Source organism: Halichoerus grypus, chromosome 2 (assembly GCF_964656455.1).
Source record: "Halichoerus grypus chromosome 2, mHalGry1.hap1.1, whole genome shotgun sequence".
NCBI lineage: Eukaryota > Metazoa > Chordata > Mammalia > Carnivora > Phocidae > Halichoerus > Halichoerus grypus.
The window spans coordinates 125,885,009-125,903,353 of NC_135713.1; the positions used below are offsets into that span (position 1 = coordinate 125,885,009).

The window sequence follows — 18,345 nt, forward strand, 5'->3', positions numbered from 1 at the left end:
ATTTGACCAGTGTCCCCTCTCCAAGATGATGCATACCATAAAATTAAGGATTCTGTTTGTCTTGTTTGTCACTGTGTCCCTGGTGCCTAGCATATGCCATACTCAGGTGTGTGCTATGTAGTTGCTGAATGAATGAATTTAGGTATTTAGAAAGTTTAAATTGTATCTATAATTACCTATAATAATTGTCACATTTTTTAACTCCCCCATTCCTTACAGATTTTACTTAAAAAATACGTATTTTTAAAATGAATTTATTTTAGGATTAAGAAGAAAAAAACCTGCCATTTACTTGTACTCTACCAGGCATCATGCTGGTCATGTGGAGTAAACTGTTTCATTTGGTTCTTACTGTTCATGTCGGGTAGTTATTCTTGTCCTCATTTTACCACTGAGGAGACAATCTCTGAGTCTGAGAGACAATCTCTTGTCTAAGCTCAGGTGGCTAAAAGTGGCAGATGTGTGGATTCACACTGAGGTCTTTCCGTTATAGAACCTGTATTCTTTTGTTGCTGCAATTACACTACCTCCTCCAATTTAATGTCCACATTAAGTAATTAACATACACATTATAGTAAATTTTTTATAATTAGCCATAATGTAAAATTTTGCTTTTAGGGCTTGGGATACTTTTCATTAATAATTAGGAATATCTCATTGACTCGAGAACTTTAACAGTGCTTGGCTCATGTGGCACAGAGTACATATTGTTACTGTTGATAATATAAGTGAAATTTGTAGGGGCGCCTGGGAGGCTCAGTCATTAAGCGTCTGCCTTTGGCTCAGGTCATGGTCCCAGGGTGCTGGGATCGAGCCCCACATCGGGCTCCCTGCTCGACGGGAAGCCTGCTTCTCCCTCTCCAACTCCTCATGCTTGTGTTCCCTCTCTCGCTATGTCTCTGTCTGTCAAATAAATAAAATCTTTAAAAAAAAAAAATTTATACTTGAATAAATTTTAAATCCAGGGAAGAAATTGCATCACAGTGTCAAAGAAATTACTTTTAAGAGTTATTGTTCTGTAGCATTAGACTCTAAAAAGTGATTTGATTCTCTTCATCATTTCCAGGAACTATTTTTGCATATGGACAAACTGGAACAGGCAAAACTTTTACCATGGAAGGTGTTCGAGCTGTTCCTGAACTTAGAGGAATCATTCCAAATTCATTTGCTCACATATTTGGTCATATTGCAAAAGCAGAGGGTGATACAAGGTAAAAGAATTCTTTTATTTTCTAATATTGAGAAGTACAAACACAAGAAAGGCATATAGGTATAAAGCTTATAAACACATTTGAAAACTACTCTTATAAGTATTTCTCTGCTCTTTATGCTTCCTAAAATGATGTTTTATTTATAGATTTTTGGTTCGAGTGTCTTATTTGGAAATATATAATGAAGAAGTCCGTGACCTTTTGGGCAAGGATCAGACACAGAGGTTAGAGGTAAGGATAACTGAAATTGGGGTACTTTCCAAAGTAGTAGAAGTTTACTAAATTAAGGTTCTTTTTTTAAAAAAATTAAGGTTCTTTTTATCCAAAGGTATTTTTAATATTTTACTTATTTTTTTGACCTGGTAATATGATCATGATTCAAAATTTAAAATACTGTGAAAATTAATGCTTTGAAAAGTTGTTCCTACCCCATCTGCCCACTTTTACCCTCAGATAACCACTTTCAATATTCCTTCATTGTTCCTTTATGTAAGTATCAACAAATATAATTTTACTTCTACTCTATAAGTAGTTATACATGTACCTTGATCTGCACTTTTTTTATTAAAAAAAATTTTTTTTATTTTTTAAAGATTTTATTTGTTTATTTGACACACAGAGAGAGAGCACAAGCAGGGGGAGTGGTAGAGGCAGAGGGAGAAGCAGGCTCCCCACTGAGCAGGGAGCCCGATGCAGGACTTGATCCCAGGACCCTGGGATCATGACGTAAGCCGAAGGCAGACGCTTAACCATCTGAGCCACCCAGGTGCCCCTGATCTGCACTTTTTTTTTAAATTAAAATTCTTATTCAGATAAGCGTAGAGTCACATGTGGCTGTAAGAAAGAATATGGAGAGAGTTCCCTTTACATAGATGTACCTTTTACATAGTTTTCCCCAGTGGTAACATTTTACAGAGCTGTAGTAGAGTATCACAACCATGATACTCTCATTGGTACAGTCTACAGATTGTACTCACAGTGCTCCAGCTTTCTTGTCCTCTTTGTGTTTAGATTGACAGATCCACTACCATGTTAAGGTACTAAACAGCCGTATCACAGAGATGCCTCCTGTTACCCTTTTATGACCACGTCCACGTCTAGCCAGACTGCATTGCTCTGTCGCCATCCCTCACCCCTGACAATCCCTAATCTGCTTTCAAGTTCTAGAATTTTGTCTTTTCAAAAATGTCACGTAAATAGAACCGTACAATATGTAACCTTTTGGGATCAGCCTTTTTCACTTGGCATAACCCCCCTGAGATTTATCCAAGTTGTTGCATGTATTGTAGTTCATTTACTTTTTATTGCTGAGTGGCACTGCATGGTGTATACATGTAAAGTTCCACCATTTACCTGTTGAAGGACATCTAGGCAGTTTATAGTTTTTGGCTGTTATGAATCAAGCATCTATGAACATTTGCACACAGATTTTTACATGAATGTAAGTTTTCATTTTCAGGTATAAAGGCTAAGAGTACTCCAGAATTGAATGAAGATTTATGCTTTTGTTTTATTCGAAGAGTTTTATAGTTATAGCTTTTATATTTAGATCTTTGATCCATTTTGAGTTAATTTGTGTATATGGTGGAGGTAGAGGACCAACTTCATTATTGTGCATGTGGATATCCAGTTGTCATAGATATCAGGTCATGATCTCAGGGTCCGGGGATGGAGCCCAGCATCAGGCTCTCTGCTCAGTGGGAAGTCTGCTTCTCTCTCTCACTCTCCCTCTGTGCTCTTTCTCTCTCTCTCAAATAAATAAAAAAAATAAAATCTTAAAAAAAAAAAGCTGCATACTGTTCTTTATGGGGACATAATTAAAATGTATTTAGCCAGCCCTCTCTTTTTTTTTTTTTAATTTTTTTATTGTTATGTTAATCCCCATACATTACATCATTAGTTTTAGATATAGTGTTCCATGATTCATTGTTTGTGCATAACACCCAGTGCTCCATGCAGAACGTGCCCTCCTCAATACCCATCACCAGGCTAACCCATCCTCCCAACCCCCTCCCCTCTAGAACCCTCAGTTTGTTTTTCAGAGTCCATCGTCTCTCATGGTTCTTCTCCCCCTCCGATTTCCCCCCCTTCATTCTTCCCCTCCTGCTACATTCTTCTTCTTCTTTTTTTCTTTCTTAACATATATTGCATTATTTGTTTCAGAGGTACAGATCTGAGATTCAACAGTTTTGCACAATTCACAGCGCTTACCAGAACACATACCCTCCCCAGTGTCCATCACCCAGTCACCCCATCCCTCGCACCCCACCCCCCACTCCAGCAACCCTCAGTTTGTTTCCTGAGATTAAGAATTCCTCATATCAGTGAGGTCATATGATACGTCTTTCTCTGTTTGACTTATTTCGCTCAGCATAATACCCTCCAGTTCCATCCACGTCGTTGCAAATGGCAAGATCTTATTCCTTTTGATGGCTGCATAATATTCCATTGTATATATATACCACATCTTCTTTATCCATTCATCTGTTGATGGACATCTTGGCTCTTTCCACAGTTTGGCTATTGTGGACATTGCTGCTATAAACATTGGGGTGCACGTAGCCTTTCGGGTCCCTACTTTTGTATCTTTGGGGTAAATACCCAGTAGTGCAATTGCTGGATCATATGGTAGCTCTATTTTCAACTTTTTGAGGAACCTCCATACTGTTTTCCAGAGTGGCTGCACCAGCTTGCATTCCCACCAACAGTGTAGGAGGGTTCCCCTTTCTCCGCATCCCCGCCAACATCTGTCATTTCCTGACTTGTTAATTTTAGCCATTCTGACTGGTGTGAGGTGGTATCTCATTGAGGTTTTGATTTGGATTTCCCTGATGCCGAGCGATATCGAACACTTTTTCATGTGTCTGTTTAGCCAGCCCTCTCTTGATGAACACTTGGATTGTTTCTAATCTTCCGCTGTTACAAACAATTCTGTAGTAAGTCGTGTTGTATATATATGACTTCATACATGTACGGGCATATCTGAGGATAAATTCCTGAAGCTGGATTACTGGGTCAGGTGGTGAACCATTGGTAAATATTGCCAAATATTTTAGGATGTGAGACAAAAGAAGGTTAGCCTTTAAAATGTTAATACTGGAATTTTGTTTAGAATTCCATTGTCAGTAAAATAATTAAAGAATAATGTGCATATAGTAGCTGAATAGAATACAGAATAACAGTAGCCACCTTTGTAGAATGGTGTAGAATACATGTAGAATAACAGCAGCTACTATTATTAAGCTCTTGTAATGTGATAGTAGGCATTCAGTGCAGTAAATTTTGGTAGTAGTACATAGTTTATTTCATTTAATCTTCTTAGCAGTTCAGTTTTGTTGCTGTGAAAACCAAAACCTAGAGGGGTTTCCTGACAGTCATGTAGCAGGCGAATGGTGGTATCATCTAGAATTACAGGGATGGTTTTTGGAGTCCTTCCATCATAGCTTGAGTTCTGGCTATGATATCTTGAGCAAGTTATTTAACCTATATGAGCCTTAGTTTTGCCACATGCAAATGGAAGTAATAGCAGTATCTACTTCATAGGATTATTGCCAGCATTAACAAATTAATACAAAGTGTTTAAATCAAGGCTTGACACATAAGATAGTATTAAATAAATGTTAGCCTTTTTTTTCCCCTTAGAGGGAAAGGAGAGGGAGAGAGAGAGTATCTTAAGCAGGCTCCATGCCCAGTGCAGAGCCCGACACGGGGCTTGATCTCAGGACCCTGAGATGATGACCTGAGCTGAAATCAAGAGTCGAATGCTTAACCATCTGAGCCATCCAGGAGCCCCTACCCTTTTTCTTTTTAAGTTTACTATATAAACTGAGCTTTTGGAGCAGTGTATTACAGGCTTAGGTATTATTTGTTGGACCTTAATGAAGGCTTATTCTGTAATGATGATGTATACATAGGAAATGTCAAGGTAAGTTTCTTTTTTTCTAGTTGTTATCTTTGACGTCAGTTTTGATGGATACTTTAATTCTATACTTTCACCTTTTAAAAGTTTCTTATTGCAGAAATTATTAGAATAAAAATCATTTAGAAAAAACATTTCCATTTGTACCAGTAATTACAGATCAGATTTATTCTCAGGAACATTCTCGTCAATGATTCTCAACTGTATTAGACCCAGGGCCCCATTTTTATAACATATATTTTGTAATGTCCCTTTAACTATTCTGAAATAAAATTCATAGATAATAAAATCTACCTACACACATAATTTTTCAAGTATTTATATAGTGACCAATTGTAATACAAATGAGAACAAAGTACTGAAAAAATAAAATGCTAGTATTTCATTATATAAATGCTTAGATGTGACCACACTCAATGACATAACGAAGTAGTCAGAGGCATAAGTAATCATTATGAATGCAACAGCTATAAATGCAGACTGTTATAGATATGCTGTTTTGGTGATCTAAATACCTTGATTGGTGTTACTGTCAATGAAATGGTTTTTTAAAATAGTGACAAGTTCTTGGTAGGGTTCTGAACAAAATAAAGTAGTAGTTCTTTCTTCAGTTTTCTGTATTTCTATTCCTTTATTATTATTGTGGAAAAGCACTTTGTTTATATATATAAAACAGAGTCAGGGTCTAGACACAGGTAATCATAAGTAATTTTTTTCACCCATGTGACTATATGCTAAGACATTCAAAATTGTGGGGGCATTTCTTTATTGGCAGACCATCCCACCCATTTCAGGATGTTTAGTGTCCGTTGCTCCTGCCTATGAATGCCACTAGTGCCCTCAAATGAACCAGAAACTCCCCCTATAAATCTCTGAAGCATTCTAGGTTGGGAGTAACTGCTCCTTTGAGATCTGTTCTTCTAGTGTTATAAACAGTATTTGTTACAGAAGTTAAATTTCTGTATTTTTATGACACAAATTACTATTTTTAAAGATTTTATTTATTCATCTGAGAGAAAGAGAGAGAGCCCGTGCCCATGAGCAGGGGGAGCAGCAGAGGGAGAAGCAGATTCCCCGCTGAGCAGGGAACCCGATGCGGGACTTGATCCCAGGACCCTGGGATCATGACCCGAGCTGAAGGCAGACACTTAACCGACTGAGCCAGCCAGGTGCCCCTGACAAAAATTATTTGAAGCATTACCCAATTAAAAAAAAACTTTCACAGGGCGCCTGGGTGGCTCAGTCATTAAGCGTCTGCCTTCGGCTCAGGTCATGATCCCAGGGTCCTGGGATCGAGTCCCACATCGGCCTCCCTGCTCGGCAAGAAGCCTGCTTCTCCCTCTCCCATTCCCCCTGCTTGTGTTCCTGCTCTCGCTATCTCTCTCTCTGTCAAATAAATAAATAAAATCTTTAAAAAAAAAAAAACTTTCACAAATTTAGAATCACATTTGATTTCTTCATCTTTCATATCTAATCAGTTTATTTACACTTATTAATTGAATTTTGAATTAATGTCATATTGTGATTGGAAATGACCTTAGATTTTGCAGACTAATGCCTGTTAGAAGTGTGTTTCCGGTCTGCGGTGACATGAGTGCAGAATGTGAGAGTAAACGCTTATAGCAATTTGACATTGCCATGACATCAGATGCATGATTTTTATATTTTTCGGAAATAGCAGTTTGGCAGATTAGAAATACACACATTGTTCTTTACCATAGATTTTCTGAGAAGCATTGATATAGACCAGTAATTTTCAAACATTTAAAAGTTTTAAAGCATTTAAATACATTCATCAAACCAGACCTTTACATGGAAGCACAGTGTCAAAACACCCGAAAGTGAAGCTCTCTTTAGAATTTGTCTCAGCCTGAGGACCCCCAGACTCCTACAGCAGCCTCCGCAGGGCCACCATGGGGTTCTCAGAGCACATTTCGACCCCCACTGGTTTATAGGGGCCAGCCTACTCCTTTACTACTAATAAATTAGGGCATATTTATATTCCGTGACAGAAAAAGAGTAGTTTTTCCTAATATATAAATATATCTTATAAATTGTTATCCAAAAAAGAAAAAACTCCCAAACCCCCAACTAGATCTCAAGTCAACACCTGGAACTTGGAGCGTCTGCCCTTGTGATTTTTGTCTTGGGATTGTTTTTTAAACTTTCGTTTGTCATCTTTGTGAGGTCCTACTACCTGTGGTCACTCCACTGGCAGCCATCGACCTCAGCCTCAGCTTCACTTTACAGGCATACCTCGTCTTACAGTGCTTCGCTTTATTGCGCTTTCCAGATACCGCATTTTTTACCCTGTGTCCAGCAACCTATTGGCACCATTTTTCAAACAGCAGTTGCTCATTTCATGTCTCCGTGTCATGTTTTGGTAATTATTGCAGTATTTCAAACTTTTTCATTGTTACTGTATTTGTTACAGTGATCTGAGATCAGTGATCTTTGATGTTACCATTGTAATTGTTTGTGGTGTGCCACAAACCATGCCCAAATAAAACAGCAGACTTAATAAATGTGTGTGTTCTGACCGCTCTGCTGACTGCCCTTTCCCCGTTTCTCTTTCTCTCCTTGGGACTCTCTATTCCCTGACAGACAGCAATACTGAAATTAGGCCAATTAACCGCACAGTGGCCTGTAAGTGTGCAAGTGAAAGGTAGAGTCGCACGTCTCCTTAAATCAAAAGCTAGAAATGATTAAGTTTAGTGAGAAAGGCATGTGGAAAGCCAAGATAGGCTGGAAGTTAGGCCTCCTGCACCAAATAGTTAGCAACTTTTGACTGTAAAAGAAGAGTTCCTGAAGGAAATTAAAAGTGCTACTCTAGTGTACACACACATGATAAGGAAGCAAACAGACTTATTACTGATGTGGAGAAAGTTTTAGTGGTTTGGACAAAAGGTCATACTAGCCACAACATTCTCCTAGCCAAAGCCTAATCCAGGGCAAGGCCCTAACTCTCTTCAATTCTGTGAAGGTTAAGAGAGGTAAGGAGGCTGTACAAGAAAAGTCTGAAACTAGCAAGGGTTAGTTCATGAGGTTTAAGGAAGCCATCTCCATAACATGAAAGTGCAAGATGAAGTAGCACCTGCTGATGTAGGAGCTGTAGCGAGTTAACCAGGAGTTCCAGCTAAGATAACTCATGAAGGCGGCTACACTAAACAGCAGATTTTCAATGCAGATCACACAGCTTTCTATTGGAAGAAGATGCTGTCTAGGACTTTGATAACTAGAGAAGTGAAGTCAGTGCCTGGCTTCAAAGCTTCAAAGGACACACTGACTCTCTTATTACAAGCTAATGCAATTGGTGACTCTAAGTTGAAGCCAGTGCTCATTTAACACTCTGAAAACTCCTAAGACCCTTAAGAATTATGCTAAATATACTTTGTCTTTCATCTATAAATGGCACAACAAGGCCGGATGACAGCATGTCTGTCCACAACATGGGTCACTGAATATCTTAAGTCCACTGTTGAGACCTCAGAGAAAAAGATTTCTGTCAGAATATTACTACTTATTGACTGTGCACCTGGTCACCTAAGAGCACTGATGAAGATGTGCAATGAGATGAGTGTTGTTTTCATGCCTGCTAACATGACGTCCATTCTACAGCCCATGGATCAAGTCTTGTTATTGAAGAAAAACATTTCCTAAGGCTATAGCTGCCATAGAGAGTTATTCCTCTAAGGGATCTGGGCAAAGTAAATTGAAAATCTTCTGGAAAGGATTCACACTTCTAGATGCCATTAAGAACATTCATGACTCATGAGAAGCAATCACAATATCAGCATTAACAAGAGTTTGGAAGAAGTCAATTCCAACCCTCATGGATGACTTGGAGGAGTTCAAGACTTCAGTGGAGGAAGTCACTGCAGATGTGGTGGAAACAGCAAGAGAACTAGGTTGAGAAGTGGAGCCTGAAGATGTGGCTGAATTGCTACAATCTCATGATAAAACCTAATGGATGAGGAGTTACTTCTTATGGATGAACAAAGAAAGTGGTTTTTTGAGATGGAATCTACTCCTGGTGAAGATGCTGTGAAGACTGTTGAAATGGCAACAAAGGATTTAGAATATTTCATAAACTTTGTTGATAGAGCAGTGGCAGGGTTTGAGAGGATTGGCTCCAATTTTGAAAGAAGTTCTGCTGTGGGTAAAATGCTAGCAAACAGCATCACGTTCTATGGAGAGATCATTCTTGAAAGGAAGAGTCAGTCATTGCCGCAAACTTTGTTGTATCATTTTAGGAAACTGCCACAGCCACCCCAGCCTTCAGCACCCCCCACCCTGACCAGTTAGCAGCCGTCAGCATTGAGATAGGACCCTCCACCAGCAAAAAGGTGTCGACTGGCTGAAAGCTCAGATGATGGTTAGCATTTTTAGCAATAAAATATTTTTTTTTAAAGATTTTATTTATTTATTTGACAGAGAGAGACACATCGAGAGAGGGAACACAAGGAGGGGGAGTGGGAGAGGGAGAAGCAGGCTTCCCGCTGAGCAGGGAGTCCAACGTGGGGCTCGATCCCAGGACCCTGGGACCATGACCTGAGCTGAAGGCAGACGCTTAACGACTGAGCCACCCAGGCACCCCTAGCAATAAAATATTTCTTAATTAAGTTATATATTACTGTTTTTTAGACATAATGCTATCATACATTTAAAAGATTACAGTGTAATGTAAACATAATTGTATATGGAGTGGGAAACCAAGAAATTCGTTTGACGTGGTTTGAGTATTCGCTTTATTGTGGTGGTCTGCAACCCAACCTACAGTAGCTCCGAGGATACGTGTATTTTGTTACTTGTGGCGGTGACTTCTAGGGCCTTACAAAGTGAATTTTATATTTCTGACACTGTATTTATATATCCTTCATATTTGGTAAATAAAGTTACTCACAGAAAGGTAACATTTTTACATAGATGTCATAGATCTGTTTATTTCACTCATTTGTTTGAAATCCTCCATTATCTTCAAGTTGCTGTTAAGATAAAGACCAATAACTATGCTTAGTCTTACCTCTGGGTACCTCTCTCGCCAGATATCCCACTTATTTTACCTGTGCTTCCTACTCTTCCCAGCCAACTTGGCTTTTTTTTTTTTTTTTAAGTGCCTGGTTTTGGCCCATTTCAGGATCCTAGCACATAATCTTTTCCTGCTACCCAAACCCGGATTGGCTACCTCTTATTTCATCAAGTCTTAGCTTAAACGTCATCTTGGGGGACACCTGGGTGGCTTGGTCAGTTAGGCGTCTGCCTTCGGCTTGGGTCATGGTCCCGGGGTCCTGGGATTGAGTCCCAACAGGGTGTCTGCTTCTCCCTCTGCCGCTCCCTCTGCCTCTCCCCCTGCCTGTACTTGTGCTCATTCTCTCTCTCTCTCTCAAAAATAAATGAATGGAATCTTTAAAAAAAATAATAAACATCATCTTGGGGAAACTGTATGTCCCTACTTTACTAGCTTAGTCTCTCTATAGTGTATTCTCAAGTGTCCTGTATTTTTTTCCTTCGTGACATTATCCCAGTTGAAATAATTAGCGTGTGCTGTTACTCATTTGTACGTTCTCGTCGTAGGTTGTCACCTGTGCAAGTGTAGAAACCATGTCTACCTTGTCCATCACTGTATCCTCACTTTTTAGCAGAGTGTCCAACACATAGTAGATGTTTGATAACTGTGGTGGAATTATGGTATGTGCATAAAATCTGAGGGTCATTTTTTCTTTTCTTTTTTCTTTTTTAGGTTAAAGAAAGACCTGATGTGGGAGTTTATATCAAAGATTTATCAGCTTATGTGGTAAATAATGCTGATGATATGGATAGAATTATGACACTAGGCCACAAAAATCGTAAGTGTAGTACAGAATTGTGATTGAACATTTGTGTATTGAGTAGGCTTTTAGAAGCAAAACTGGTATGGCACTTTGCCCCACAGAGACTGGATATTTAAAGTTTCTTGACAGCCCTTTCTCCTTGATTATTTACTATGTAGAGAACATACATGAATGAAAGAGATCACACATTGCCTTCTGTGCTGACCAAAATTTTGTTTCTTGGTAATACTGCTATATATTTGAAACTCATATAGCTAGTTGTCTCTTTTTAGCTATAATAATATTGGTTACATTTATTGAACACTTACTGTGTGGTAAGTGCTTGTGCTAAGTGCTTTCTTCATAAGAATGATCTTTTTAAAATTCTCAAACTGAACCATGAATGTACTAAATTCCTATTTTGTGACTGAGGAAACTGAGACTTAGTCTAAGTAACTTGTCCAAGGTTATGTACTACTTAGTAAGTGGCAGAGTGAGTATCTGAACCTAGGCCATTGGTCATCATTAACTGAGCACTTTACTGCCTCTCTTTTGTTGACAAGAAAAGCAAACCAAAATTAAATGACATTCTTTTTGTTTTATTTATTTTTAAAAGATTATTTATTTATTTATTTGACAGCGAGAGAGAGAGAGAGACAGCGAGAGCAGGAACACAAGCTGGGGGAGTGGGAGAGGGAGAAGCAGGCCTCCTGGCCAAGCAAGGGGCCCGATGCAGGGCTTGATCCCAGGACCCCAGGATCATGACCTGAGCCGAAGGCAGACACTTAACGACTGAGCCACCCAGGCGCCCCTAAATGACATTCTTTTTAATAAGTGTTTGAAGTTTTGTCTAAAGAATAAAAAGTTGCTGTGCTATTTAATACACAAAATGCCCCAGGCCTAATACTAGTGATGTTGCTAGCAGCAATTAGAGATCAGAGGTAAAGAACAAGAACATAGAAAGTAAACATTTTTTAAAAAATTTTTTTGGCTAGACTATAAATCTAGCAAACTCAAGGAAATTAAAGAAAAAATTAAAAAATCTGTTGCATTTTTATAAACTAAGTAGTAGAGAAAGGCCAAATTGTAACAGAAAAATGAGCAAAAGATGTACATGAATATGTTATTCCCAGAAGAACTATACACATCAACAAGCATACCACAGGATATTCAATTTAACAAGTAATTGGGAACATGGGTATTAAAACAACAGTGGGAGATATTTTACCTGTTGTTTTGGATGGAGGGATATCCAGGTTCATAAAGCTCTGAAGAGATGGGCACTGGTGATGGGAATGTCAAGTGCTCCAGCCTTTTTGAAGGGAAGTGTAACAGTATCTGCTGAAATTTTTAAAATGCATTTCTTTTGACCCAGGGTTTCTAATTTTAATATGTATCTAGATACATATCGATATATCTATATTGGTAAATATCTAGAAAAGTATCTTTAGATATAAACAATGCCTTATTGAAACATTATTTATAATAGCAAAAAGTTCGATGCAGTCTAACTATCAGTAAAACATTGGTTATATAAATTATGGCACAGAAATACTATGGACCGTAATGAAGCTATAAAAAAAAGGAGTTAAATCTACATGTAGAGACTTGAAAGATTTTCAAGATACATCGTTAAGTGAAAAGAAAGCAAATTACAGAATAGTATGTACTGCATCATCGCATTTATAGATGTGGAAAAAAGCCAAATTGTTGAACAGCTATGTATTTGGGCAGCGTGTGTGTATGTGTTTATCAACTTGTGTGTTTGTTAAACACTAGTGAAAGGACATTTAATAGTGGTTACCTTTAGGTAAGGGGAGGTAAGATTGGAGAACAGGGATATATGGAGCTTTTACTTTATGTTTTTGTATGTCTGTATTTCTGAATTTTTTTTATACCAGGAGTATATGCGTGTATTGCTTATTCAGTAAAAAAAATTTTTGACTTATGATTCTGTTCACAGTAGTGATCAAAACCACCCCTTAAAAACAAAACAAAACAGGGGCACCTGGGTAGCTCAGTCCTTACGCGTCTGCCTTTGGCTCAGGTCATGATCCCAGCATCCTGGGATTGAGCCCCGCATTGCATCGGGCTCCCTGCTCGGCGGGAAGCCTGCTTCTCCCTCTCCCTCTCCCCCTACTTGTATTCCCTCTCTCGCTGTCTCTCTCTCTGTCAAATAAATAAAATCTTTAAAAACAACAACAACAAAACCCACAAAATACCTTCCATTAACAACTGAAAGTTTAATTTGGTATGTGAGATTCATTCAAGGAAAACTAAACAATTCTAATGAAAGAAATAAAATGAAATGAAGACAAAGGCATTTGAAGACCTAAGAGAGCAGAGGAAAATACTCTTATTTAATAGATTGAGTCTAAGAATTAGACATTTTCAATATTACAAATATTCAAGTAGAAAACATCCAAGATATTACAGATACCCGAGTAGAAAAGTTCTAACATAAAAATACTAATTTTATCATATTGAAATAGAGTAAAATAACTATTCAGGGGAAAATAGCAGAGGGAGGAAATGTGACAGTAAAAGCCGCTATTTTAAATAGATGAAAAAATGGTACATGGGCGCCTGGGTGGCTCAGTTGGTTAAGCGACTGCCTTCGGCTCAGGTCATGATCCTGGAGTCCCTGGATCGAGTCCCGCATCGGGCTCCCTGCTCGGCAGGGAGTCTGCTTCTCCCTCTGACCCTCCCCCCTCTCATGTGCTCTCTCTGTCTCATTCTCTCTCTCTCAAATAAATAAATAAAATCTTTAAAAAAAAAAAAAATGGTACAAATATAAAATTAGTTCCTGTTTTGTCCAGGTGGTCATAGTATAGAAATAGTTAATTTCGCACTTAAGAAAATAAGCCTTTCATCCCATGAACAAATAGGTGACTTGCTTAGCAATTAAAATGCAAATTTAAAATAGTCACTTATATTCGCATTGTGGGCACCATTGTAAATTGGCTAATATTTCTGTAGAGCAGGGTTTTTCAGCCATTAAACCATTATTATTTTCTTTAAAAAATTTTCTTTTTGAATAGGTAATCCATACACATGCTGTAAAATTCAAAAGGCACCAAAGTATACATTGGAAAACAAGTCTTGGGGCGCCTGGGTGGCTCAGTCGTTAAGCGTCTGCCTTCAGCTCAGGTCATGATCCTAGGGTCCTGGGATCGAGTTCCGCATCGGGCTCCCTGCTTGGTGGGAAGCCTGCTTCTCCCTCTCCCACTCCCCCTGCTTGTGTTCCCTCTCACTGTGTCTCTCTCTGTCAAATAAATAAATCTTTAAAAAAGAAAAAGAAAAGTCTTTCTCCTACCCTTGGGTCTCAGTCACCTAGTTCCCACGCCTGTTGGAACTCCATTACTTTGTCATGTCCCCTTCCTGATACTGTCTTTGTATGCCTAAGCATGTATTTTTATTTATTTATTATTTTTTTAAGGTTATTTATTTATTTGTCAGAGAGCGCACAAGCAGGGGGGCAGCAGGCAGAGGGAGAAGCAGATTCCCTGCAGAGCAGGGAGCCCGATGTGGGACTCGATCCCAGGACATGGAAATATAGGAGATAATCTTAAGTGGAAAAGCCAGAAGATAAAATAATACTCAGTATGTGTATCACTACTGATCAGATGTTATGAAGTGGTGTTAGATTTTATTTTGTTTTTTTAAAGATTTTATTTTTAAGTAATCTCTGCACCCAATGTGGGCTCAAACTTAAAACCCTGAGATCAGGAGTCACATGCTCTACTGATTGAGCCAGGCAGGCACCGCTGGATTTATTTTTTAAGTATTTTTGGAAAAAATACGTAAGTTTGTAATATGATTTAAAAGAAAATTTGTGTGGAGTCACAAATTCTTGTATTTTCTTTCACTAATTTTTGTTTTATCTTCTTCCATTGGGCTTCCTTTATGACTGCAGTTTACATTCTAATTATCTGACTTCTAATATAACCATATGCTAATAAAGAATACCCTTTTAATCTTCAAATTATGAAATCAGAGCTTGCATGGAGAAGTTCTGCATGAATATATAGTAAGAAGATAATTTTGACATTGGCTAAAATTAACAAAATGCTTTTCGAATACTTGGCAATTAAAAAAAACTAATACATGCCTATTATAAAAAACAAAACAGACCTTTTTCTTTATTTACATAATATATTTATGTAAAATATTTATACTTACATAAATACTTGGTATATTTTGAGTGGATGCTTTTGTTTAATAGAAATAGAATCATACTATATATTCCTTTCTCTGTTTTTTTTTTTTTTTTTAGTTCATATGTTATGGGTATCTTTCCACATCATACATACAGATCTGTTTTGTGTTTTTATTTTTATTTTATTTTTTATTTATTTATTTTTTTAAGATTTTATTTATTTGCGAGAGAGAGAATGAGAGACAGAGAGCATGAGAGGGAGGAGGGTCAGAGGGAGAAGCAGACTCCCCGCTGAGCAGGGAGCCTGATGTGGGACTCGATCCCGGGACTCCAGGATCATGACCTGAGCCGAAGGCAGTCGCTTAACCAACTGAGCCACCCAGGCGCCCCTCTGTTTTGTGTTTTTAAAGGACGGTTTAGTAGTCCATAGTATGACTATTTTTCTTAAGATTTTATTTATTTATTTATTTAGAGAGAGAGCATACAAGCGGGAGTGGGGGTGGGAGAGGAAGAGGGAGGGTTGGATCTCACGACCTGAGCCAAAATCAAGAGTCAGACGCTTAACTGACTAAGCCACCCAGGTGCCCCATGACTGTTCTATAATAGATTGACCACTGTCCTTTTGGTTGTTTCTGATCTCTTGATATTGCAAACAGCGCTGTACTGAATATCCTGTATCATTTCATGCATATATGCAAGTATTTCTGTGATTTAGATTCTCGGAACGTAATACTTTTTAGAGACTGCTGAAACAGCAATAATTTTTTAAATTATTTAACTTTTTTTTTTACGTAAGTTAGTTATTTTTTTAGTCAGTAATACTTGGGATTGAAATTAAGTATTTTATCCTAAAATTACTTTTGTAGTATGAGAAACGTTACACATTCTTTTCTTATCAACATAAATTGTCAGAGAAATTTCTAATGTTAAATAAACCTATGCTTTTCTGGTTTAGCCGTGCTCTCTGGCTCTTCACTATGATGAAATTAAGTATTTTAAACCATTCTGGATATTTAATTATTTTTAAAAATACTCTCTCTTGTTATACTTTTTAAGAATTTCCTTCCTTTCCTCAAGGTTCTGTTGGTGCAACTAATATGAATGAACATAGTTCCCGTTCCCATGCCATCTTTACAATTACTATAGAATGCAGTGAAAAAGGCGTTGATGGTAACATGCATGTCAGAATGGGGAAGCTCCATCTTGTAGATCTTGCTGTAAGTAACAGGACGCTACTCAAGGAATAACTCTTGTGATTTTTTGCATTTTATAAGTGAATAAAAATTCAAGTGAAAGTGTGTGATTTACATACAGTTTTTAAGTTGTTTACTTGTGTATGTGTTTTTAACTTATTATTTATTATGGAATATTTCTAACTTCTAATGTCTACAAAAGTACTAAGAATAGTATGGTCTCCCATGTACCCGTGACCCAACTTCAATCCATTCATGGCCAGTTCTGTTTCATTTCTACCATCAGCCACTTTTTCCCTGCCTGTATTATTTTGAAGCAAATTCCAGATACCATAGCAGATTTTTTAGTGTCAAATTTTGTTTTAAACTTTCAGAGGAATATTCTGTATTTTTAATTTTAGCTTTATTTCTGTCTGTTTATTGCTAGGGTTCAGAAAGACAAGCAAAAACTGGAGCTACTGGACAGCGTCTAAAGGAAGCCACAAAAATCAATCTTTCGCTTTCCACCCTTGGTAATGTAATTTCTGCCTTGGTTGACGGAAAAAGCACTCATGTTCCTTATCGCAACTCTAAACTGACTCGTCTTCTTCAGGATTCTTTAGGAGGAAATTCAAAAACCATGATGGTAAGACTTAATTGTAGAATAGTTATCATCAGGAAAATTTCAGATTCCTGTTTATGCCAGTAATTGCTATGCATAACATTTTTAAAACTATTGATTATTTCACTTGTGATTTGTGGTTATTCTTTTTCAAGTACGCTGTGTGTGCTAATCCATATAATGGTGTTTGGAAATCCATGTGGTTGATGCTTTCTTGTTCAAGAAAGCTAGAGGAGAACAACTGTATTTCAAAAATTCTTTTTGATGTATTCATAATGGTAGTATTAATTTTAACTGCATCAAGTGTAAAATGTTTTGTATTCCTAATTCAACAGTGTGCAAATATTGGGCCAGCAGATTACAATTATGATGAAACTATCAGTACATTACGGTATGCTAACCGTGCTAAGAATATTAAAAATAAAGCTAGAATTAATGAAGACCCAAAGGATGCTTTGCTTCGCCAGTTTCAGAAAGAAATAGAGGAACTGAAAAAAAAGCTTGAAGAAGGTAACTTTTCCTCAAAATATTAATGTGAATATTGGCTAAAAATATGTTGCTTAACCACGAAGTGTTCTAATAAAAACAACTTATTAAAATTCTTTGAACATCTAACTTTGATACTGAAAGCAATATTTCTGCAAGGTAACTTGATACACACTTTAGCATTTTCATATTAAGTTTAAGTATAATTATGTAATATTTGTGTATGTAATTTTTTAAAAATTCATTTAATTTAAACCTCCATCTCAATCATCTCAGTCCCCATTTCCTTTTATAGATTTCATTTGACCACTTACTAAATAATGAATTTTTTTTGTCTTTGTATAACAGCAAGTTTTACCATATATGTATTTAGGTGAAAATGACCCAGAGTTCTTTGAGAAAGATTTCAGTCACTAATATTCAAAGTAAAGAAATCTATCAGAGTCATGGGTAAACAGAATTTACTATAAGTAAAAATTCATTGTGTGACTTTGAAAATATGCTTTCATGCTTAAATTTGAACATGAGATTCTGTTTGGGGAATCTTTTTTTTTTCTTTTAAAGATTTTATTTATTTATTTGACAGAGAGAGAGACAGCGAGAAAGGGAACACAAGCAGGGGGAGTGGGAGAGGGAGAAGCAGGCTTCCCGCTGAGCAGGGCGCCTGATGCGGGGCTCGATCCCAGGACTCTGGGATCATGACCTGAGCCGAAGGCAGACGCTTAACGACTGAGCCACCCAGGCGCCCCAGGGAATCCTTTTCTAACAAGATGTTAGAAGGTTAGAAAGTCTGAAGACCTTGTTCATGAGGATGAGAAATTTACAGACTGTCTTTAAGTGCTCGGTGACTCTACACTTTCATGCTAAGAACCGATTGGCATAGGGCTCCTTTTCATACCAGGTAAACAAAAGGCTTCAGAATGGTTTTTTTTTTTTTTTTTTTACAGTTTGTGGGGAAACTGGATA

At 37.5% G+C, this 18,345-nt stretch overlaps 1 protein-coding gene across 2 annotated transcripts in view; it reads left to right on the forward strand.

The window, feature by feature from the left end:
* Positions 1–18,345, forward strand: part of KIF3A (kinesin family member 3A) — a 54,346-nt gene that overhangs the window by 15,336 nt on the left and 20,665 nt on the right. For both annotated transcript variants that reach the window (XM_036106411.2, XM_036106409.2), the window contains exons 3-8: positions 1,067–1,211; positions 1,358–1,442; positions 10,871–10,976; positions 16,177–16,316; positions 16,720–16,917; positions 17,229–17,403. In XM_036106411.2, the coding sequence (XP_035962304.1) occupies positions 1,067–1,211; positions 1,358–1,442; positions 10,871–10,976; positions 16,177–16,316; positions 16,720–16,917; positions 17,229–17,403 (849 nt within the window). The remainder of the gene's footprint in view (positions 1–1,066; positions 1,212–1,357; positions 1,443–10,870; positions 10,977–16,176; positions 16,317–16,719; positions 16,918–17,228; positions 17,404–18,345) is intronic.